This window comes from Rana temporaria, chromosome 8 (genome assembly GCF_905171775.1).
Source record: "Rana temporaria chromosome 8, aRanTem1.1, whole genome shotgun sequence".
NCBI lineage: Eukaryota > Metazoa > Chordata > Amphibia > Anura > Ranidae > Rana > Rana temporaria.
In genome coordinates this window covers 44,951,624-44,976,185 of record NC_053496.1, presented here as the reverse complement: position 1 = coordinate 44,976,185, position 24,562 = coordinate 44,951,624, and the positions used below count along the sequence as shown (strand labels likewise).

The 24,562-nt window shown below is 44.0% G+C and overlaps 1 protein-coding gene across 1 annotated transcript in view; it reads left to right on the top strand.

Moving 5' to 3' along the window:
* The first annotated feature begins 3,663 nt into the window (after positions 1 to 3,663).
* SORCS3 (sortilin related VPS10 domain containing receptor 3) overlaps positions 3,664 to 24,562 on the top strand; it is a 774,589-nt gene continuing 753,690 nt past the window's right edge. Inside the window, exon 1 of the mRNA XM_040361656.1 lies at positions 3,664 to 4,800. Within this exon, the coding sequence (XP_040217590.1) occupies positions 4,213 to 4,800 (588 nt within the window). The 5' untranslated portion in view covers positions 3,664 to 4,212. The remainder of the gene's footprint in view (positions 4,801 to 24,562) is intronic.

Below are 24,562 nucleotides of genomic sequence, written 5' to 3'. Positions count from 1 at the left end.
AGCAAAAGTTGCTTGTTAATTTTTTTTTTTTTATGTATCTTAACGATGACATCAGAATACTGCTTAATGGGGGGAAAAAAATCAGTATTTGGCTCATTAAGGGTTAATTGATTCTTGATGGGACCTGCACCAAACTAAAAGACTTAAAATAAATCCCCCTCCCCCAAGCTGACCATTGTAAGCTTGGGCTCTGGCCGCCACTGTATTACACCGGAGGGGCCAAAACAAGCTGCACAGTGGAGGTAAGTATGGTATGTTTGTTATTTTAAAAAAAACTAACCTTTACAACTCCTTTAACCACTAGGCTACCGCCCGCCGTCAAATGACGGCGGGGCGATAAGCCTCTCGTTCTGGGAGGACGTCATATGACGTCCTCGCCTTCCCGATCCACTAGGGGGCGCGTGCACACCGCCAGCGGCACATGCACGCACCCGCCGCCAGCAGCACGCGCACGCCGCGTCACTGTGAACCCAATACACATTCCCTGCGGCCGCAATGTCCGCCGGGCACCCGCGATTGCCAGTAACTGAGCAGGACTGTGGATCTGTGTGTGTAAACACACAGATCCACGTCCTGTCAGGGAGAGGAGACCGATGGTGTGTCCCTTGTACATAGGGACACAGATCGGTCACCTCCTCCAGTCCGTCCCTTCCCCCTACAGTTAGAATCATTCACTAGGGTACACATTTAACCCCTTGATTGCCCCCTAGTGTTAACCCCTTCCCTGCCAGTCACATTTACACAATAATCAGTGCATATTCATAGCACTATTCGCTGTATAAATGTGAATGGTCCCACAATAGTGTCCACCGCAATATCACAGTCACAAAAAAAATCGCAGATCGCCACCATTACTAGTAAAAAAATAAATAAAAATGCTATAAATCTATCTCCTATTTTGTAGCCACTATAACTTTTGCACAAACCAATCAATAAACGCTTATTGCGATTTTTTTTTTTACCAAAAATATGTAGAAGAATATGTATCGCAGAAAACCTGAGAGAGGAATAGGAACGCATTTTTTTTCAATTAAGGGAAGGAATTCTTACAGTGGAGTCGTGGGATGGTCAAGGGAGGGGAGGGGTAGGGGGGGGGAGGGGGTATTTAGTTGGGGAGGGGGGAGATGGGGTGCTGGGCTTTTCTTTGTCACGCAGATAAAACCTTTTAAATAGTTCCGTACTTACTATAAAAGAGTGAGTTCTAAACGGTGAAAAAAAAAAAAAAAAAAAAAAAAAAAAAAAAAAGAGATGAAAATATAAAAATAAACAAATAAATAAAATATAAATAACAAGTATAAAAAATTGCAAGAGAAATGCACCACAAATGATGCTAAACCTGATGTAGAGACGGAATTATGAATAAAATCATGAGCAAGTCTCTCGCTGTGGGGAAGTCTGAAGTGGCAAAAAAAAAAAAAAAAAAAAAAAAAAAAAAAAAAAGAAGAATATGTATCGGCCAAAACTGAGGAATTTTTTTTTATATATATATATTTTTTTGGGGGGGATATTTATTATAGCAAAAAGTAAAAAATAAAGCTTTTTTTCAAAATTGTCGCTCTTCTTTTTTGCTTATAGCGAAAAAAATAAAAAACGCAGAGGTGATCAAATACCACCGAAAGAAAGCTCTATTTGTGGGGAAAGAATGATTAAAATTTCATTTGGGTACAGTGTTGCATGACCGCGCAATTGTCATTCAAAATGTGACAGCGCTGAAAGCCTTAAAATAGCTTGGGCAGGAAGGGGGTGAAAGTGCCCTGTATTGAGGTGGTTAAGTAAAAGTTGATCTTTAATTTTGTTGAGTTTTTTTTTTTTGCATTGTATCTTAACATTAGCATAAGTAAACTGCATAATGGAGAAAAAGCAGACCATAGTAAACAATTTCAACCCTCTAACTGCCAGTAGGCGTGCTGCATGATAAAAAAAATCAGTATCTGACTCATTAAGGGTTAATAGATTCTAGGTGGGATGTGCACCGAACTAAAAGACATAAAACAAATCCCCCCCAAGCTGACCATTTTAAGTATCCCTGTAAATGGTTTGTCTCAACCCTCTAACTGCCATATTTGCTGGACAGCTTGGTCTGGTAAAAGAAAAAGTTGAAAAATAAGTTACTGGAGGGATCTCCAGATGAAAATAAAGAAAATTAGCTGGATTCACGTAGGGCGGCGTATGTTTTAGCCGGCGTAGCGCATCGTATTTACGATATGCCGCTGTAAGTTAGTGAGGCAAGTGCTGTATTCACAAAGCACTTGCGTCCTAAGTTACGGCGGCGTAGCGTAAATGTCCCGGCGTAAGCGCGCCTAATTCAAATTGTGAACAGGTGGGCGTGTTTTATGTAAATAAAGCATGACCCGGCGTGATTGACGTTTTTAACGAACGGCGCATGCGCAGTATGACGTTGAATATTCAAATTAAAATACGCCCTCCCAATGCCTAGTCTACATGAACGTAACTTACGTCCAGCCCCATTCATGGACGACTTACGCAAACGACGTAAAATTTTCAAATATCAACGCGGTTCCGAAGTCCATACGTAACATTGGCTAGGCCAGCTATTTGGTGGAATAACTTTACGCCTGAAAACGCCTTACGTAAACGGCGTATCTTTACTGCGACGGGCAAGCGTACGTTTGTGAATAGGAGTATCTCGCTGATTTACGCATTCTAGGCGTAAATCAGCGATCATGCCACTAGTGGCCGGCCGAAATAGAAAGCTAAGATACGACGGCGCAGGCAGTCGTATCTTAGCTAGGTTTAGGTGTATCTCAATTTGAGAATACACGTAAACATACGACGGCTTAGATTTAGAGTTACGACGGCGTATCTACTGATACGCCGGCTTAACTCTTTGTGAATCTAGCTAAATATATATATATTTATAAAATGGAAAATATTGCAGCCACCACATCTAATGCCCTGTATACACGATCGGTTAGTCTGATGAAATGGTCCGATGGACCGCTTTCATCGGACGAACCGATCGTGTGTGGGCCCCATCGTTTTTTCCCCCCATCGGTGAAAAAAAATAGAACCTGTTTTAAAATTTTCTGATGGTTAAAAAAAACGATACAAAAAAAACGATCGTCTGTGGGGAAATCCATCAGTCAAAAAATCCACGCATGCTCAGAATCAAGTCGACGCATGCTCGGAAGCATTGAACTTCATTTTTCTCAGCACGTCGTCGTGTTTTACGTCACTGCGTTGGACACGATCGGATTTTTAACTGTTGGTGTGTAGGCACGACTGATGAAAGTCAGCTTCATCGGATATCTGATGAAAAAACCCATCAGTCCGTTTTCATCGGATGAACCGATCGTGTGTACAGGGCATAAGAGTTGGAAAGCTAAAAGATATTGCGTTTTTGATTTTGGATTTAATACTGCTTTAAGTTAAAGTTGATCGTTAATTTTTATTTTTTTTGTATCTCAATATTAGAATACTGCATAATGGGGGGGGGGGCAACAATCAGCATCTGGCTCATTAAGGGTTAATAGATTACAGGTGGGACCCGCACCAATCGAAAAGACGTAAAATAAATACCCCCCCAGCCCCCGTAGTCCTCGTATCGCCTGCGTCCTCCCGAGTCCAGCTGCAGGAGGCTCCCCGTCACCAGATCCTGATCTGAACACAAGGATGCTGCTGAGATCTCTGACATGCCTCCCTCCCTCCCTCCTCCTCCTCCTGGCTGGGCTACCCCTGTCCCTGCCTCTCCCAGCTGCCTCCTGCTCCTTGTGCCATGCAAGCTGGAGGCTGCTCCTCTCTGAGTCTTGCTCATGACAGCAGTTGTGGAAGATGCACCTACATGCAAGTGAATCAACTCCTTTTCTAATGTGTGCAGGGGAGGACTTCAATCTTGCAGGCTGCCAGTTCCTCTCTCTGCACTCAGCAGCAGTGGCAGAACGCTGCCTGGCTGAAGGATGCTGATGCTGCCCTGACTTCCCTGGTACCAAATGCCAACCGGCTACTGATGAGCTGTGGATGTTGATGTGGATTGCTTGTGACTTGCTGCTGCTGGTAGAGTGTGGGGTTCTGCTCTTTGGCTTCAGTTCAGCTGATCCCCATGTGGGGGCTCACTTGATCGCATCTTCCAGCACTTTTAGCCGGAAAAAGCGATTTTTCCACCCTTTTATTACTCATAATATTAATAAAAAAAAACCTTGAGCAGCCGATGAGTTGGAGACGAGGGTTGTTGTTGGACTGAAGCACACCCAGATGCACCCAAGGATGGAGCACTGCTATGCCAGTCTATTGGCACCCCTATGGATCTTTTTGGTTCTCAGTGCTCGTGCCAGTGGGGACATCACTTGTAGGCAATGTCACACCCGAATCCAGCTGAGGGACCACGGGTTGCAGTCGGTGGCCAGGGAACTTGTGCAGGACTCAACTGGTGCCGAGGACAAGGAGGATGGGGAAGTGGGCGAGGGGCACCGTGAGGTCCAACAGCTGCATCTTTTAGGTGGCGACCGGCCAGGAGGCACCGACGCTCCAAAGTCGTCCAAGAAAGGTGGCAACCACAAGCTGCCCAGGGAGGGCCAACGGAAGATGACCAGGGTCAAGAGGGACCAATCCAGATTGGGCATCATGCTGCCATCTGACCCCAACGACGAGGAACCTTTGACCGGCTTCCCTCTGGATTCCCAGAAGGTCAAGAGAGCTGATGCCAAGGGGTCCAGGGAGGAAGGGAGGATAAACCGTGCCAGGATGGAGGAACTAAAACTAAGCAGCACCAGCTTTCCTTTGACTGGAGACTCTGCCCATAACCAAGCCATGGTCCACTGGACCGGGGGACACAACAGCAGCGTAAGTAGCCCTTTCCTGCCTTCTTTTCTGCACTTCTGTGGTTGGTTTAACTCATGAACCCTCCAAAGCTCCATGGTGCTGGATGTACCATCTCTTCAACAGCACTTTGCAGGAGCTAGTCTTTATTTTCTATCAGGGAAGTTTTATTTTACTGTCGTGCCAGTCTGTTTAGCCTTCTGTTGGCATGTCTTATGTTACAGGTGTTCAGCTTGATGGTTCAAGCAATTGCCTGCTGTGTAGTATTTTATTCTAACTATCATGAGCTCGAAAAACGAGGGTCTACGTTAAAGCGATGCAACTCGGTGGTTATTGCAACCTTTATCTTTGATAAAGAAGTGACCAGAAAAGGAAAGTTGAGCATTTGCTGGTGACTGCATGCCTCTGCCTGCTTCCCTGGCAGGCTTTTGCAGGACTACAAGCCACAGCATGCCCAACCTTACAGTTCCACATCCTTATAGAGGCAAATATAGAGGCAAATATAGTATAATAAATAAATAAATAAATATATATATATATATATATATATATATATATATATAGATATATATATATATATATATATATATATATATATATATATAGGATATATCTATATCTATATATATATATATATATATATATATATATATTCATTATATATATCTATAGATATCTATATAAATATTGATGAATATATCTATATATATTTATATCTATATATATTTATATCTATATATATATATATATATATATATATATATATATATATATATTTATATATAAAAAATAATATATATATATATCTATGGCTATTTATAGATATATATGTAGATATATATCTAGATATCTAGATATATATCTTGACATATATAGATAAAAAAAAAAAAATATATATATATATATATATATAGGATATATATATATATATATCTATAGATATATATATATATATATGTATATATATATATATATATATAAATAAAAAATAAAAATAAATAAATATATATATATATATATATATATATATATATATATATATATATATATATATATATATATATATATAGCAAAATCTATATATAGATATGAATCTATGCATATATATATATATATTTTATTATTTTATTTTATTTTATATATATATATATATATATATATATATATATATATAGATATATTCATCAAATATTTATATAGATATATAAATATATATCTATATATATATTTATATATATATATATATATATATATATATATATATATATATATATATATATAATATTATATTTGATAGCCTGCTGCCTCTATAATGCTGTGGAACTGTGTGTGTGTATATATATATATATACATATATATATATATATATATATATATATATATATATATACATATATATATATATATATATATATATATATATATATATATATATATATATATATATATATATATATATCTATATAAAATAGATAGATAGATATATTATTAAATGTGATGAATATATATATATATATTACGATTGTTGAGGATCTATCTGCATATAAGCTACCTACCAAGGGCTCCCTGATTGGCCCCATCAAGCAAATGACTTGCCCTTTCATTCTGAAATTGGGCAAGAGGGCAAGAGTACCTGTGGCTTCCTCGTGTATGTGCCCTGAATACTGATATTTTGCCATTCACAGCAATGACTGATTTATGGCGTGAGCTCAGTTTCCTCTCAACATCAGGACCCCCCCCCACAAACGTGACATTGTCTTTAGAAAATCCTGCAAGTCACATGCCTGTGCTAAGGTAGCCCAAGTGGACCAGCAAGGGTTAAAACAATCAATTTCTGCCCAGAGCGTTTAACCCCTTGTCGGGAGGGGGTGCAGTAGAGCTCTGTCTGCAAGAAGAGTTAATGTGATCCTCTGCAGGAAAAAAGATATGCTTTGTACATGTCCAATGCATGGGATGCAGCGACTGTAAATGTCACATTTCATCTTAAAATACCCCCCGCCCTCCCCACCAATCTGTTTTCTCAGTGTATGGGGAAGACTCTTGCACTTTTTTTTTCTTATATGCACTAAAGAAATTGAGCAGCAGATGGCGCCCTTGCTGTCCTTATCAGGCATCTTGTCAGTATCAGTAGAGAAAAGATTGCAATGCAGAAGTTGCGTTTCCGAAGTCATTACAGCGCGCTTTTTATGTGATATGATGTAACTCTCGCTTGCTTGTTCAGTGATTAATGCCCGGCGTCCTGCCTTGGGATCTCGTCCAGGTTTTCTGGGAAATAAAGAACGGCGATCTGCGCGGCCGCCCACGGACAGCGCTCCCAATCCCAAGAAAAATCATATTTATTTATTGTATAGAAATTCTCTGACTGGCGTCCTAATAAAAAAAAACGCTGTGTAGAGAAGGAATTTTCCAGCCCTTCCGATATCATTGAAGATCCTTTTACGACGACCATTTATCGATAATCAATGGCACGCAATTTACACGGCCATTTCTTGTAGGTTGGAAACACGTGATCTGTCATCGGTGCATACGTGTGGTTTGTCCTTACGATCGACAGTCTGATCTTCTGTACGATCGACAAGTCAGATCCATCGAATGATGTCTTAGACGATCGATTCTATTTTCCGATCAGTCTTTCCCGATAGGGATAATCGATCTATGGCTGACAAACCGATGGATCAATATGACACACACACAGGGACGTGGATTTCAACGAATACTTGGAAGATGCGATTGGGAGTTGTCGATTGCATCTCTATTTGAACAAGCAAATAATCTGATCGATCGATCGTTATACACTAGAATTCATGACCAAAGCTTGTCTGTGCAAAATGATTGATCATTTTCTGCCCTGGCCGATCGACTTTGTTTGACCGAAAATGAGTCTACATTGTTTAGAAGGGAAGTTACGGCTTTATGAATGTTTGCTGATCATTTTGATTGAATTGCACATCGATCGGATGATAAAATTGAAGCGTGTATGGCCACCGTAAGGCTCTGATTGTACAATCAACTATGTGATGCAAACATCTGCCCCATTTGATACATTCAATGGACTGATTAGGTGTGACATTAATCATTTGTATCATCCAATCGATATCTGACTCAATCAAATTGGCAATCCATCGAATAGCCTTCTGATCTCGATTGGATGCGATCAAACTGCCTTTGTGGAAAAGCTGACAATCGTTTTGCATCGATCGGCAGGACTGAGACACTTTGCTCAGGAATCCCATCGATCAGATTGTAAGATTGCACAGTGGAAACATAACTGTGATCGATCATTACGGTCACATTGTCCAACGATTGATCAAAATCCACTTCTTCGTCTGTGTCATATCGATTGGGTTGTTGACTATAGGGAAAGATCGATTGGAAAAGAAATCCGTCCGATTTTCTAGTGCATGTGGCCACTATAAAGACGATTGTACAACTAGATTGTATAGTCACCATTCAGAAGATTATACAATCAGATTGTATAGCCGCCATAAAGGAGATTGTACAATTAGATTGTATAGCCATCATAAAGGAGATTGTACAACCAGATTGTTTTGCATCGATCGGCAGGACCGGGACACTTTGCTCAGGAATCCGATCGTATTTCGATTGATCAGATTGTAAGATTGCATAGTGGAAACAAAACTGTGATCGATCATTACGGTCACATTGTCCAACGATTGATCAGAATCCACTTCTTCGTGTGTGTCATATCGATTGTAATGTTGACTATAGGGAAAGATCGATTGGAAAATAAATCCGTCCGATTTTCTAGTGCATGTGGCCACTATAAAGACAATTGTACAACTAGATTGTATAGTCACCATTCAGAAGATTGTACAATCAGATTGTATAGCCGCCATAAAGGAGATTGTACAATCAGATTGTATGGTCGCCATAAAGGAGATTGTACAATTAGATTGTATAGCTGCCATAAAGAGGATGGTATAATCCGATTGTATAGTCACCATTCAGAAGATTATACAATCCGATTGTATAGTCACCATTCAGAAGATTGTACAATCAGATTGTATAGCCGCCATAAAGGAGATGGTACAACCAGATTGTTTTGCATCGATCGGCAGGACCGAGACACTTTGCTCAGGAATCCGATCGTATTTCGATTGAACAGATTGTAAGATTGCACAGTGGAAACAGAACTGCGATCGATCATTACGGTCACATTGTCCAACAATTGATCAAAATCCACTTCTTCGTGTGTGTCATATCGATTGGAATGTTGACTATAGGGAAAAATCGATTGGAAAATAAATCGGTCCGATTTTCTAGTGCATGTGGCCACTATAAAGACGATTGTACAACTAGATTGTATAGTCACGATTAAGAAGATTATACAATCAGATTGTATAGCCCTTATAAAGCAGATTGTACAATCAGATTCTAAAGCCCCTATAAAGGAGATTGTACAAACAGACTGTATAGCGGCCATAAAGAGGATTGTACAATCAGATTGTATAGCCCCTATAAAGAAGATTGTACAATTAGATTGTATAGCGGCCATAAAGGAGATTTTACAATTAGATTGTATAGCCCCTATAAAGGAGATTGTACAATCAGATCGTATGGCCGCCATAAAGAGGATGGTACAATCAGATTGTATAGCCGCCATAAAGGATATTGTACAATTAGAGTGTATGGCCGCCATAAAAAAGATGGTACAATCAGATTGTAAAGCCCCTATAAAGGAGATTTTACAATCTGACTGCATAGTGTAAAGCCACCATAAAAAGATTGTACTATCAGATTATATTGTGTATAACCACCATAAGGAAGATTGTACAATCAGATTGTATAGTGTATGGCCAGCTTTATGTGTAGCAGCCAAGGTGGTCCTCCAATGACTGAGCGACATTCCATGGATGTGAGAGGTATAGGGATTCTTTTCTAGTAGACGATCATGCGTGGAAATCCAATCTCGTTATCCACATGTCACCCTATGGAGCTCATTCCATACCTGCTAAGTGCACAGTAACCGATCGTTGTGCTTTCACTGCCATCCGATCAGTGAAAAACGTTGTGGGTTTTCTATCGGGCACGTTGGAGATTCTTCTTTCCATCAATAAAGATTCTTCAATGATTTCTAAGACTTCCTCTGTAAGGAATCGTCTCCCTCCAATCAGAATTCAGCTTCCATGCATTTACCGACATTGGTGTCATTATGGCCAATCAGAATCTTTGATCTGTGGCTATTTTTAGAAACATTTTATTTTGGTGGGAAATAAAAAGAAACAATGTTTCTGATAAACAAACAAACGAGGGAATGTGGTTCTCTCCGTGTGACGTGCGTGCGTTGGGGTGAGTGACAGACAGCATCGTTATTGGAGGAGAGAAGTGACAGTTGTCTCGGCTTATTTACACAACTGTCACCCCCGAGATCTCCCTCCTTCATGAGCCGTGTCCTCTGGTGGAGAGAGAAGACGGTGTGTGAATCCGGCACACGGTGCGCCGCGCTCTGCTCCTGCACAAGGAAGCGACTCTCACATACCGATCGGGTTCCATATGTTTATAATAATACACAACGCACCTGATTACCGATCGCGGGGAAATATTCAATCACTAGAAATCTGCTTTTATAACCTCATTAAAGCCGAAAGCAAACATTTTATTATATTGCAGCTTGCAAGTTCTTAGATGTGATGGCTGCTCTCCTTTTCTTTCTTCTATTTTTCACCTGGTGATCTGGCCTGTTGTTTTTCAAAAGCACAAGCTCTCCAGCAGAATGTATCAGTTTACAGGGAGGAGACAAACCATTTGACACTGACAGAAATATAGAAAATATCCCCCCCCCCTGCTTTAACCACTTGCCTACCGGGCACTTGTACCCCCTTCCTGCCCAGACCAATTCTCAGCTTTCAGCACTCGCACTCTTTGAATGACATTTGCGCGGTCATGCAACACTGTGCCCAAATTACAATTTTATCTACACAAATAGATATTTCTTTAGGTGGCATTTAATCACTGCAGGGTTTTTCATTTTTTGCTAAAAACAAACAAACAAAAAAAACTGTTTCATAGTTTGTTATAAAATTTTAAAAACAGGTAACTTTACTCCTTCATTGAGCACTGAGGAGGCTGCACTGATGGGCACTGATGGACACTGATGGGTGGCACTGATAGGTGGCACTGATGATCGCTGCTAGGCACTAGTAGATTACATTGATAGGCAGCACTGATCTGTGGCACTGATGATGAAGCACTGATATGCATTGATTGGCAGCACTGGCAGGCATTGATAGGTGGCACTGTTGGGCACTGATGGGTGGCACTGATGAGCACTGATAGGCACTGGTAGGTGACACTGATAGGCAGCACTGATCTGTGGCACTAATGATGCACTTATATGCATTGATTCGCAGTACTGGTAGGCATTGGTAGGTGGCACTGTTGGGCACTGGTAGGTGGCACTGGTGGGTACTGATAGGTGGCACTGATGATTGCTGCTAGGCACTAGTAGATGGCATTGATAGGCAGTACTGATCTGTGGCACTGATGATGAAGTACTGATATGCATTGATTGGCAGCACTGGCAGGCATTGATAGGTGGCACTGTTGGGTGGCACTGATGAGCACTGATAGGCGACACTGATAGGCAGCACTGATCTGTGGCACTGATGATGCACTTATATGCATTGATTCGCAGCACTGGTAGGCATTGGTAGGTGGCACTGGTGGGTACTGATAGGTGGCACTTGTGGGCACAGATGAGGCAGCTGCGGCTCTCTGTGTGAGGGACCGATCTTCTGTTTACATCACGTGATCAGCTGTCATTGGCTGACAGCTGATCACGTGGTAAAGGGCCGGGATCGGCCCCTTACTCCGATCTGTGATCAGCTGAGTCTCATTGGTCACAAAGCTCATGTATGGGAGGACATCATATGACGACCTCCCGACAATCAAGGTCCGTGCTGTGACCGTCATTCGGCTATAGAGCGGGCCGGAGAAGGTTCAAATAATCACATATTGTTGCTTTGCAGCCTGAAATGAAGACAGACACCGTTTTTGTTTTATCCAGCTGTATTTACTCAGTGCCACTTATAACATCCAAGTGAAAGAGATAATACCAGCATGTCAGGAAAAAAAAAAAATCATTCAAAAACCTAATCACTGAGTTGGAAAAAGGATCCCCCCCTTGTGTCAGTATTTTGTTGGACCACCTCTTGCTTTATTTCCAGCCTTTAGTCTGTTCGGATTGGTCTCCAGGGGTGTCTCCAGGGGTGTCTCCAGGGGTGTCTCCAAGGGTGTCTCCAGTGGTGTCTCCAGTGGTGTCCCCAGGGGTGTCTCCAGGGGTGTCTCCAGGGGTGTCTCCAGGGGTGTCTCCAGTGGTGTCTCCAGGGGTGTCCCCAGGGGTGTCCCCAGTGGTGTCCCCAGGGGTGTCTCCAGGGGTGTGTCCAGGGGTGGCTGGTGCTGGAGGATTTTGGGGGGGCGTGGGCAAGCCCCTTCAGGTCTGCACTACGGGCGGCGCCCTCCAGTGGTCACGGCTCCCCTGGTCCCCGGCGCTGAAGCTTCTGTGTTGACCCCGGTCTTCTTTTCAGGTTCTGGGTCTTCAGCCTCCTGTCCTTATTGGCCCGGGCGGGAAACTGGAAGGCAATGGCGAGTGTTGATTCGCTGGTATCACAGGGTGGGCGGGTTCGGGGCACAGAGAGGACAACATAAAACAGGCCAGTTGGGGCCTCAGGCTCTGGTCACGTGTTTGTGAAGGACCCGGCGGGTCCCTGTTGGTCCGGTGCCCGGCACAGACACACACATGGAGCCAATAGATTTTGGGAGGAATGATGGTAGGGGGAGGATTGTGCAGGCTGGGGGAGGGGAGAACACCTTTTCCTTGTGGCCTCACAATCTTCAAGGTGCATTTAAGGTGCAATCAGATGAGACTAGACAAATCGTGCCCCACACTGCCCCCTAGCCAACCAGCAAGGCACTGCCGACTCATAACCACTGTACTCTGTATGCTGTGCTGTGTGTAACAAGCCCCTCACCCCTGTACTCTGTATGCTATGCTGTATGTTACATACCCCTCACCCTTGTACTCTGTATGCTATGCTGTATATAACATACCCCTCACCCCTGTACTCTGTATGCTATGCTGTATATTACATACCTCTCACCCCTGTACTCTGTATGCTGTGCTGTGTGTAACATACCCCTCACCCCTGTACTCTGTATGCTATGCTGTATATTACATACCTCTCACCCTTGTACTCTGTATGCTATGCTGTATATTACATACCCCTCACCCCTGTACTCTGTATGCTGTGCTGTGTGTAACATACCTCTCACCCCTGTACTCTGTATGCTATGCTGTATATTACATACCTCTCACCCTTGTACTCTGTATGCTGTGCTGTGTGTAACATACCTCTCACCCCTGTACTCTGTATGCTATGCTGTATATTACATACCCCTCACCCCTGTACTCTGTATGCTATGCTGTATATTACATATCCCTCACCCCTGTACTCTGTTTGCTATGCTCTATGTTGCCAGTGGAATAATCCATCCAAATCTATATACTTTGGCCCAGATTCAAGAAGCAATTGCGCCCGTGTAACCATGAGTTACACGGCGCAAGTGCTTACTTGCTCCGGTGTAACGAGTGCTCCTGATTCAGGAACCTCGTTACACCGGCTGCAGCCTAAAATCTACGCGGCATAAGGCTCTTATGCCTCGCAGATTTTAGGCTGCATTCTTGCGGGGGCCGCTAGGGGGCGCTCCCATTGTGTATCAGCGTGTAGTATGCAAATTGCATACTACCACTGATTCACAATCTTGCGCGGGCCCCGCGCAAGCCAGGTACGGAGTTTCCGTACGGCTACTTTAGCGCAAGGCTGCCCTTTCTAATAGCAGGGGCAGCCTGTGCTAAAGTATACCGCCGCTCCCGCGTCGCGATGTTCTAATGTTACGTCGTTTGCCGCAATGCACGTCGGGAAAGTTTCCCGACGGAGCATGCGCTGTACGCTCGGCGCGGGAGCGCGCCTAATTTAAATGATTCCTGCCCCCGGCAGGATCATTTAACTTGCGCGCGCTTACGCCGGGCAAATTTGCCGGCGCGCCCTCGCAGTTCACGGAGCTACTGCTCCGTGAATCGAGGGCAGCGCAAAATATTTGCGGGGGCGCAGGGCAAAATCTGGGCCTTTGTCAGTTGTGTTACTTTATACAGGTTCTTGAAATATCCATTTTCCTGCCGATAATTTCACATTTTGCATGTTGCCATGGTGCGGATGTAGACATGCCGGATGCTGCGTCTATCAGAACATCTAGCAGAAAAAATGCATCAAGCGTTTTTTTTTCTGCCAAAATTCTGCTGTCGGGAGGAGAGTTGGGTGAACACCAACTGATTTTTGCGATTTTTTGGATGGATAAATTAGTTTTTTTTTACAGTAATGTTGTATAGCAGAAGGTAAATTATTATTTTTTTTCCAAAATTGTCGCTCTTTTTTGTTTATAGCGCAAAACATTAAAACCGCAGAGGTGATCAAATATCACCAAAAGAAAGCTTGGTTTGTGGGGAAAAAAGGACGCCAATTTTGTTTGGGAGAAACTTCACACAACCGCGCAATTGTCAGTTAAAGTGACGCAGTGCCGTATCACCAAAACTGGCCCTGTCATTAAGGGGGCAAATCCTTCTGGGGCTGAAGTGGTTAATATCTGCGTAGCAGAATCTTCTATACTTCTGCTTCTGTTCAGGGCTGTCTTTAAGGCAGGGAAAAAGGGGCCCTGTCATTGTTGTGGGGCCCAAAGCAGCTGCCTCATACTTGCCAACTATCCTAGTTTAGATTCTCTTGCCCCTTGAAGTTTTAGTCCTGTGTTGTGTCCTGATATCTCAGTGTGAAGTTCTGCTACTAATGCTTGACCCTGCTACTAATGCAGACCCTGTGTTTACATGTAAATAACCGTCATTCATATGTAAATATTGGGAGCATTAATATGTAAATAGCGACGGGATTCATATGTAAATAGCTGAGGCTGGCGGCATTCATATGTATATAATGCCCCTCTGCAGTGAAAAGATGATGTGCTGTAACCTCTAGCAACCAATCAGTGAGCAGTATTACTGTACAGTAATCTTTAGCAACCAACCAACAAGAAGAAATCATGTGCTCATTGTGCTGTAACCTCTAGCAACTAATCAGTGAGGGGTAATGTGTGCTGTAACCTCTAGCAACCAGTCAGTAAGTGGTAATGATATGTTGTAACCTCTGGCAACCAATCACAATCACTGCCTGATACAGTAAACTGATTTTTAGTCTAGCTGATATTTATTGTATGTCTCAGAGCAGGTGGACAGCAAAATTGCATGGGGGGGCTGGGCAAGATTTTTTTTGCCCAAGGTCCAATCAACATTAAAGATGGCCCTGCTTCTGTTAGCGTGTTTTTTGTAAATGTTCTTTCTTCTATTCATGACCCCAATATGGAAATATTACAGTAGAAATCGCATTCCTAATTTTATATTCCTTGTAAACTTTTTACAATCTCATTACTCGGCTCATCGTCTGCTTGATTATCCCCCCTGTCACTTATTATCGGCCTGTTATTCTGCAGATCTCCCACCCTCTGCCTTAGTAAATCGCTGCTTCAAGCTGATGTTTTATCTGCATATATTTAGTCTTCCCTGGTTCCTCCCCCCCATCAACGTAATAATGACATTTATAAATAAAGCTTTTCCTAATAAATACTTTTTTTGTTTTTGTTTCAGTGATGTCATCACTAGGTCTCTGGTGGGAGGGGCCGGCAGAGTGCTTCCTGAAAACACCACCTGCCTCATTAAATGCCCCAACATTAGTGGGATAAAGAACATTACATGCGATCAGTAGGAGGAGGAATAGTACCCCATCATTGGTGTCAGTGGAAGAAATAGTGCCTTATTGTTGGTGTCAGTGGAAGGAATAGTGCTCCATCATTGGTATCAGTGGGAGGAATAGTGCCCCATCATTGGTGTCAGTGGAAGGAATGGCGCTCAGTCATTGGTGTCAGTGGAAGGAATAGTGCCAATCATCGGTATCCGTGGAAGGAATTGTGCTCCATAGTTGGTGTCAGTGGAAGGAATGGCGCTCATTCATTGGTATTAGTGGGAGTAATAGTGCTCCATCATTGGTGTCAGTTGGAGGAAGAGTGCCCCATTATTGTTATCAGTGGCAGGAATAGTGCCTTATTATTGGTGTCAATAGAAGGAACAGTCCCCATCATTGGTATCAGTGGAAGGAATAGTGCCCCATTATTGGTAAAAGTGGGAGGAATAGTGCCCATCATTGGTGTCAGTGGGAGGAATATGTCCCATCATTAGTATCAGTGGAAGAAATAGTGCTCCATCATTGGTGTCAGTGGGAGAAACCGTGCCACGAACTTGGTGTCAGTGGGAGGAATAGTGCCCCATTGTTGGTGTCAGTGGGAGGAATAGTACCCCATTGTTGGTGTCAGTGGGAGGAATAGTGCCCCATTGTTGATGTCAGTGGGAGGAATAGTACCCCATTGTTGATGTCAGTGGGAGGAATAGTGCCCCACCCTTGGTGTCAGTGGGACAAACAGTGACCCATTGCTGGTGTTAGTGGGAGGAATAGCCCCATTATTGGTGTCAGTGTAAGGAATAGCCCCATTATTGGTGTCAGTGTAAGGAATAGCCCCATTATTGGTGTCAGTGTAAGGAATAGCCCCATTATTGGTGTCAGTGTAAGGAATAGCCCCATTATTGGTGTCAGTGGGAGGAATAGCCCCATTATTGGTGTCAATGGGGGGAATGGCCCCATTATTGGTGTCAGTGGGAGGAATGGCCCCATTGTTGGTATTAGTGAGAGAAATAGTGATACATATCAGTGGGAGAAACGGTTCCCCAAGTGCTGGATAAAGGCAAGGCAAGGGCCACTTTCAGCCCCTCGGCTGCAGTTCAGGAGACGACTACTTGAATTCTTCCCTAATTCAGAAGGTTGGAAGGGAATCTTGCCGAATGGTTTCTTTGAATTTGGAGTCCCCGATCTATGAAATTCATGGAGGAACATGCCTTGGAGGACCCAACAAAACTCTGGCTGTGGTTGGGATGGGCACAGTTTTCGGGGACCTACAAGACCTGTTTGGAGAAGATCTTCACCACGGGGCCCATGTGGTCAGGAGGACATGACAGATCCTCCACTCCTTGGCCCAGATTCAAGAAGCAATTGCGTCTGCGTAACCATAGTTACGCAGCGCAATTGCTTACTTGCGCAGGCGTAACGACTTCTCCTGATTCAGAGAGCTTGTTACGCCGACTGCAGCCTGAGATATGCGTGGCATAAGGCTCTTATGCCCTCATATCTTAGGCTGCATTCTTAAGCAGGCCGCTAGGTGGCGTTCCCGGTAGTGGTCAGTGTATAGTATGCACAATTCACTAGCCTACGCGAGCCCTGCGTACGCAGTTTACGTTGTTTGACTACGTCGGTTTTTGCGTAAGGTTGCCCCTTCTAATAGCAGGGGCAGCCAATGCTAAAGTATACCCGTCGTTCCCGCGTCGCGAAATTTAAAATTTACGTTGTTTGCGTAAGTGAATCGTGAATGGCTTTGGACGCCATTCACGTTCACTTTGAAGCAAATGACGTCCTTGCGACGTCATTTACCCCAATGCACGTCGGGAAAGTTTCCCGACGGAGCATGCGCACTACGCTCGGCGCGGGAACGCGCCTAATTTAAATGATCCACGCCCCCTACGGGATCATTTAAATTGCGCGCGCTTACGCCGGGCATTTTGCCGGAGCGCCCACGCAATTTATGGAGGCGCAGCGGCAAAACGGTGCGCTGCGCCTCTGTAAAAAAGGGGCAAAGCTACCTGAATCTGGGCCCTTGTGTATTGCCAGCAACATCGCCATAAATGCTCATGCACGAGATCGGCGAGCGAGTCGAGCGCTACCCTGAATTGCAATCCCTAATTACGTTTGTTCTGCCGCGCCGCGCACATGTAGTTCCCATCATAAAAGAACGGGACGAGGAGAGATATTTTAAGCCTGTTATTAAGGTGAAAATAGATGTAATTTAGACATCTTTAAAACGTCTCCAACGACAGTGATTCATGCATTCTGTCAAGCGCGGCGATGCGTTCCGCGGCGGCATTGGCGGTATGGAAATGACTGATTCGCAGTCCTTGCCCGTTATAGGACAGAAACGGTTACAGGCAACAAAATAAAAGGGAGGCAGCGGCGGCAGACTTTTCCCAAACGCGCCTGTTTTCTGCTTGTAAGGCCGGAATGGTACACTAATCTGTTTTCAGAATAATTTCTTGTTAAAGGAATCTCATTTCTGCCTTCTGGAGAAAAGTAATCAATAGCGAGGTGGAATTCAGACGTAGCCCGCGGCGCTCGCCGCAAATATATTGGAGATCGGATATTACTTTGACACGAATGCTACTTTGATAATTGCAGAGTGAGATGCTGCAATATTAAAGGCGCACTCCAGTCAAACAGGAAGATTTTACACGTAAACTGGCTCAGGGGAAGCGAGCGCTTCGAATATTTATCGCGGCGTTTAACCTGAGCGCTTCACTGCCCTGCCCGCCTCATAACCACCAATATCTTCATACCTATGAAAAGGCAGATCAGTGTGTTCACTGGTTCAGGCACCGCTCTCTCTGTAAGCCCGCTATGGCTTTTCCAATCTATGCCGGAGCATGAGAGGGAGGTTGCACAACACAGAATCCTTCATAGAGAAAGTGGCCATCTTGGTAGAAGCTTTATAATTAACCTCTTGCCTACTGGGCACTTTTACCCCCTTCCTGCCCAGGCCAATTTCAGCTTTCAGCACTGTCGCACTTTTAATGACAATTGCGCGGTCATGCTACACTGTACCCAAACAACATTTTTATAATTTTTTTTACACAAATAGAGATTTCTTTTGGTGGCATTTAATCAACACCGGGTTCTTAATTTTTTTGCTAAACAAATGTAAAAAGACTGAATGTTTAAAAAAAAAAAAATCATAGTTTGTTATAATTTTTTTTCAAACGTAATTTTGGCACTGATGGGTGGCACTGATGGGCACTGATAGGCGGCATTGATAGGCGCCTATCAGTGCCCATCAGTGCCCCCTATCAGTGGGGGGCACTGATAATGGGCACTGATAGGTGGCACTGATAGGCAGCACTGATGGGCACTGATAAGCACTAGTAGGCAGCACTGATGTGTGACACTGATGAGGAGGCACTGATGGGCGCTGATTGGCAGCACTGGTGGGACTGCACTGATAATCAGGACACTGATAATTAGTGTCCTGTCAGTGTCACTTTCAGCGTGAGAAAAGAAAAGCTGATAACCGACTTGGGTTTACATCCTGTGATTAGCTGTCATTGGACACAGCTGATCATGTGGTAACAGGCTGCTGTGATTGGGCCTTTAACTCAATCTGTGATCAACTGAGTTCGATGGTGGTCTAGCAGGGTGGTGGTCTAGCAGGGTGGTGGTCTAGTAGGGTGGTGGTCTAGCAGGGTGGTGGTCTAGCAGGATGGTGGTCTAGCAGGGTGGTGGTCTAGCAGGGTGGTGGTCTAGTAGGGTGGTGGTCTAGCAGGGTGGTGGTCTAGCAGGATGGTGGTCTAGCAGGATGGTGGTCTAGCAGGGTGGTGGTCTAGCAGGGTGGTGGACTAGCAGGATGGTGGACTAGCAGGATGGTGGTATAGCCGGGTGGTGGTCTAGCAGGGTGGTGGTCTAGCAGGATGGTGGTCTAGCAGGGTGGTGGTGTAGCAGGGTGGTGGTCTAGCAAGGTGGTGGTCTAGCAGGATGGTGGTCTAGCAGGATGGTGGTCTAGCAAGGTGGTGGTCTAGCAGGATGGTGGTCTAGCAGGGTGGTGGTCTAGCAGGATGGTGGTCTAGCAAGGTGGTGGTATAGCAGGGTGGTGGTCTAGCAGGAAGGTGGTCTAGCAAGGTGGTGGTCTAGCAGGATTGTGGTCTAGCAGGGTGGTGGTCTAGCAAGATGGTGGTCTAGCAAGGTGGTGGCCTAGCAGGATGGTGGTCTAGCAGGGTGGTGGTCTAGCAGGGTGGTGGTCTAGCAGGATGGTGGTCTAGCAGGGTGGTGGTCTAGCAGGGTGGTGGTCTAGCAGGGTGGTGGTCTAGCAGGATGGTGGTCTAGCAAGATGGTGGTCTAGCAGGATGGTGGTCTAGCAGGATGGTGTTCTAGCAGGATGGTGGTCTAGCAGGATGGTGGTCTAGCAGGATGGTGGTCTAGCAGGATGGTGGTCTAGCAGGGTGGTGGTCTAGCAGGGTGGTGGTCTAGCAGGATGGTGTTCTAGTAGGATGGTGGTCTAGCAGGATGGTGTTCTAGCAGGATGGTGGTCTAGCAGGATGGTGGTCTAGCAGGGTGGTGGTCTAGCAGGGTGGTGGTCTAGCAGGATGGTGTTCTAGTAGGATGGTGGTCTAGCAGGATGGTGTTCTAGCAGGATGGTGGTCTAGCAGGTTGGTGTTCTAGTAGGATGGTGGTCTAGCAGGATGGTGGTCTAGCAGGATGGTGGTCTAGCAGGATGGTGGTCTAGCAGGATGGTGGTCTAGCAGGGTGGTGGTCTAGCAGGATGGTGTTCTAGTAGGATGGTGGTCTAGCAGGATGGTGTTCTAGTAGGATGGTGGTCTAGCAGGGTGGTGGTCTAGCAGGATGGTGGTCTAGCAGGATGGTGTTCTAGTAGGATGGTGGTTCAGGCTCATGCATGTTCTCGGCAAGCGACTAGAGAAGAACAGATCAGAATGGCAGCCCTGCAGCTTGCACCTTCCAGCACAACTCAGAAACATCCACTTTCATAGTCCTATTTTGATTTGCTCTTCCTACCCATCTTCATTATTCATGTCATCTTTTATTGTCCAGAATATGATAAAAAGAAGATATAGTCTCCGAATCTTGCACTTAATCAGTAGCGCCGGCTCGGCAGAAATTTACAAGCGCTCGGTTTCTGGAGAAGGGGCTGTAATTTGCGGCACTCAGGCACGTAACAAGTGTCAAATGATAGAAGCCAAGCAGATAAGTAGATTAGAACCATGTACTTTAATTTACACAAGGGTTCTCATGTCCCCCCATGAGCTCCTTTCCATCAGATGCGGGGTATTTTACATGCTTCTGCATAACACAGCCGCTAGCCTTGTGGCCAATTAACAGCAGACATGGAGAGTGGGAAGAAAACCGCCAGGACAGAAAGACTACAGATTTATTTAACTTTTTAAAGGCTCGGTTTTGTTGGATTATTTCATATCATAATAATATGCACAGTAATTCAGCCAGTGAAACGAAATCTGCGTTTGTTCCATGCGTATGAGGAAAATTGATTGAATGTTATTAGGCTCTTTCCTGTGCTGGCCAAATGTTTTTTCGTTGGCATATTTTCATATCACATTTGGCCACTAGATGGCGATAAGTATTATAGGCATTACCTATGATTCCCGGTGCCATCTAGCTAAGGATTATAGGAATTTCCTATGATATTTAGCGCCATCTACCTAAAATGTTTGTAACTCCTTGTTTCTTTAAAGCATGTTACACAGCACAGTGCTTGCGCTGTGTAACTTGACCTCTTGGATCATCTGAAATACAGTACCTGGCTGATCCTGCCCCCCCCCCTTGTAAACTGATCACGGACACGTTTTATCATGGCTGCTGAGCCCTGACACCGTGCTCAGTTTACTTGCCTCCGTCATCCGCAGCTCTCCTCTGTCCTCTCTCTCTCTCTCCCCCTCCCCTCCCTGCCTGTCAGCTCTGATCTGCTCCCTGATCCTCCGCTGCTATCATAAGTGTCAGGTCCCTACAACCCACTCTATTGGGCCCCTTTCACACTGGGGCGTTTTCCGATCGTTATTCAAACGTTTTTCGAGCGTTATTCAATCGTTATTCGATCGAAGCCTCATCTGCAATCCCAATGTGCTGGTAAAGCACAACTAAGACCCTAACATTTTAGGGCGTTTTTGCAGTGCCTCAGTGTGAAAGGGCAAGGCGTTTTTACAGCGCTTTCAATTCATTTCAATGGAGAGGGGCGTTTTTGGAGCGTTTTTTTCAGCGCCCAAAAGCTGCTCCAAAGATGCTGCTTGCAGGACTCAGTGTGAAAGGGTCCATTGAGATGCTTGGAGAGCGTTTTATGAGCGTTTTATTTTTAACGCTAAAACGCTGTAAAAACGATTCAGTGTGAAAGGGGTCTTGGGTAACAATATGTGCCCCACTGTAGGTGTTTATTTAAAAAAAAGCCAATTTCTACCTTATTTTGGAGTGCCTCCCGGCGCTCACGTGAGCGACCGCTTCTCTCCTCCTCTCAGCTGACATCAGCTCGGCCCCTCCTGCTGTAGCTGTCAGACTGGCATAGGATAGAGGCGGCCGGGTCACGTGAAGGCGCTTTGAAATAAGGCAGAAATTGGCTTTTTTTTTAAATAAAGGACATACAGTGGGGCACATATTGTTACCTAACAGATTGGATTGTAGGGACATGACAAGTGGCTTTACAATCACTTTAAATATATACCGTACTTAGTGCCACCGAGCTAAGATTATAGTAATTTCATATGATACTTGGCACCATCTTGCTAAGGGTTGTAGAAATTTCCTACGATACTTGAAGCTATCTAGCTAATTATTATAGGAACTTCATATTATACTTGCTGCCATCTAGAGGACAAATACAGTGTTTTCTGCTTTAAATCAGTGAAAAACATTCAACCAGTGCAGAAAATAGTCTATTACCATTTATTTTCCCCCATTGATATAGCATGAATGTACATTGACTTTCACTGTTGCAATTGTTTTTCGTGTGCTGGTCAAATGTTTTTTCATTGGCCACGTTTGCCCACATTTGGCCACTAGATTGTGTTAAGTATTATAGGAATTACCGATGATACTTGGTGCCATCTAGCTAAGGATTATAGACATTGCCAATGATACTTGGTGCCATCTATAGGTATTTCCTATACTTGGTCCATCTAGAGGCCAAATCCAGTATTTCCTTCTTTAAATTGGTGAAAAACATTTAACCAGCACAGGAAATAGTCTAATAACATTTGTATAGAACGAATGTACATTAATTTTCACTGGGTTAACTGCTATGTATTTTTTTTATTTCTGTGCTGGTCAAATGTTTTTTCATTGGCCACTTTTGGCCACATTTTAATACCACATTTGGCCACTACCCGGCATAAGGAATTATAGGATTTTTCTATGGTACTTGGTGGCATCTAGCTAATTATTATGGGAATTTTCTATAATATTTGGTGCCATCTATAGGCCAAATGCAACATTTTCTGCTTTAAATCAGTGAAAAAAACATTTAACCAGCAGAGGAAATAGCATAATAACATTTATTTTGCCCTATTCGCATAAAAGGAATGTAAATTCACTTTCACTATGTAAACTGCTATACATTTTTTCTTTCCTGTGCTGGTCAAATGTTTTTTTCATTGGGCACAATTTCATTCCACATTTGGCCACTAGATGGCATAAGGCCTTATAGGAATTTCTTATGCTACTTGGTGCCATCTAGAGGTCAAATTCAGTACTTCTGGTTTAAATCAGTGAACTATATTCAACCAGTACATGAAGTAACCTATTTACATTTTGTTTTGCCCTATTTGTATTGACTTTCACTGGGTTCATTGCTATGAAATGTTTTTTTAATATACCCCATAAATGAACTAAACCCACAGATGGTTAAAAGCACCTTTAATTGCTAAATTACTTTTCAAGATCCAGCTCATATCTTACTTCTTTCCTCTAAATATGCAGGCACAGATGTCCTAGATATATCTAAGGCCTTATTTAAATTAGCGGGGGGGGGGGGGGCATCAAAGAGGCATGCGTTTTAGAACCCCCTCAACTGCCCCCCAAACTGGGGTGTTGATGCTTCACTTTGTATTGATCAGCGAACAGCAAGTGAATGAGCAAGCTCCGCAACTGTGTGCAATTCACAGCATCGTGGCGTGTTTGTTTGGCATTAATGAAAAGCGATCCGAATGTGAGATTCAGGATTCCTGAAGAATACATATTTGGAGCTCCAATGATGATTAGATGGTTTTTCTGGTAGTTCACAGCATTATGAGATATTCTTTCACTTAGTTTACAGTTCGATCGTCATAGGTCGTCCTCTTCATATGTGAGCGGTAGTGATAGGTGATGCGGAGCTGGTGATGCCAAGGCAACAGATGGAGGAGAGCGGATTGATCTCATCTAAAGAAAGGAATGATTTTTATTAACAAAGGTATACTTTAAAGTGTACCTGTCACCTAAACACAGATAGTAGCGGGCATTTTATTGCTCCGTAGACATACAGTTTAATCTTTCTTATATTTTGCCCTCAGGAACCTCCAGGGTTCGGCAAGAAACCATGAAGGACCCCACCCCGAATGCCAAGGGCCTTGTCTATTGGTCCCGGGCCCTTTCCAACAGTCCAGGGGCCTCTTTATCGGTCTCGGGACCCTTTCCATTGGTCTCAGGACCCTTCCCTCTGAGTCTGGAAGATGAACCTAAGTCTCAAGTCCTTTGCAGACTCTAACAGGTTTTCTTCTAAGATCGCCCTGTATTTGGCTCCATTCATCTTTCCATCAACTCTGACCAGCTTCCCTGCTAAAGAAAAGCATCCTCACAACACGATGCTGCCACCACCATGTTTCACGGTGGGGATGGTGTGTTCAGGGTGATGTGCAGTGTTAGTTTTCCGCCACACATGGCGTTTTGCTTTTAGGCCAAAAAGTTCAATTTTGGTCTCATCCGACCAGAGCACCTTCTTCCACATGTTTGCTGTGTCCCCCACATGGCTTCTCACAAAACTGCTAACAGGACTTCTTATGGTTTTCTTTCAACAATGGCTTTCT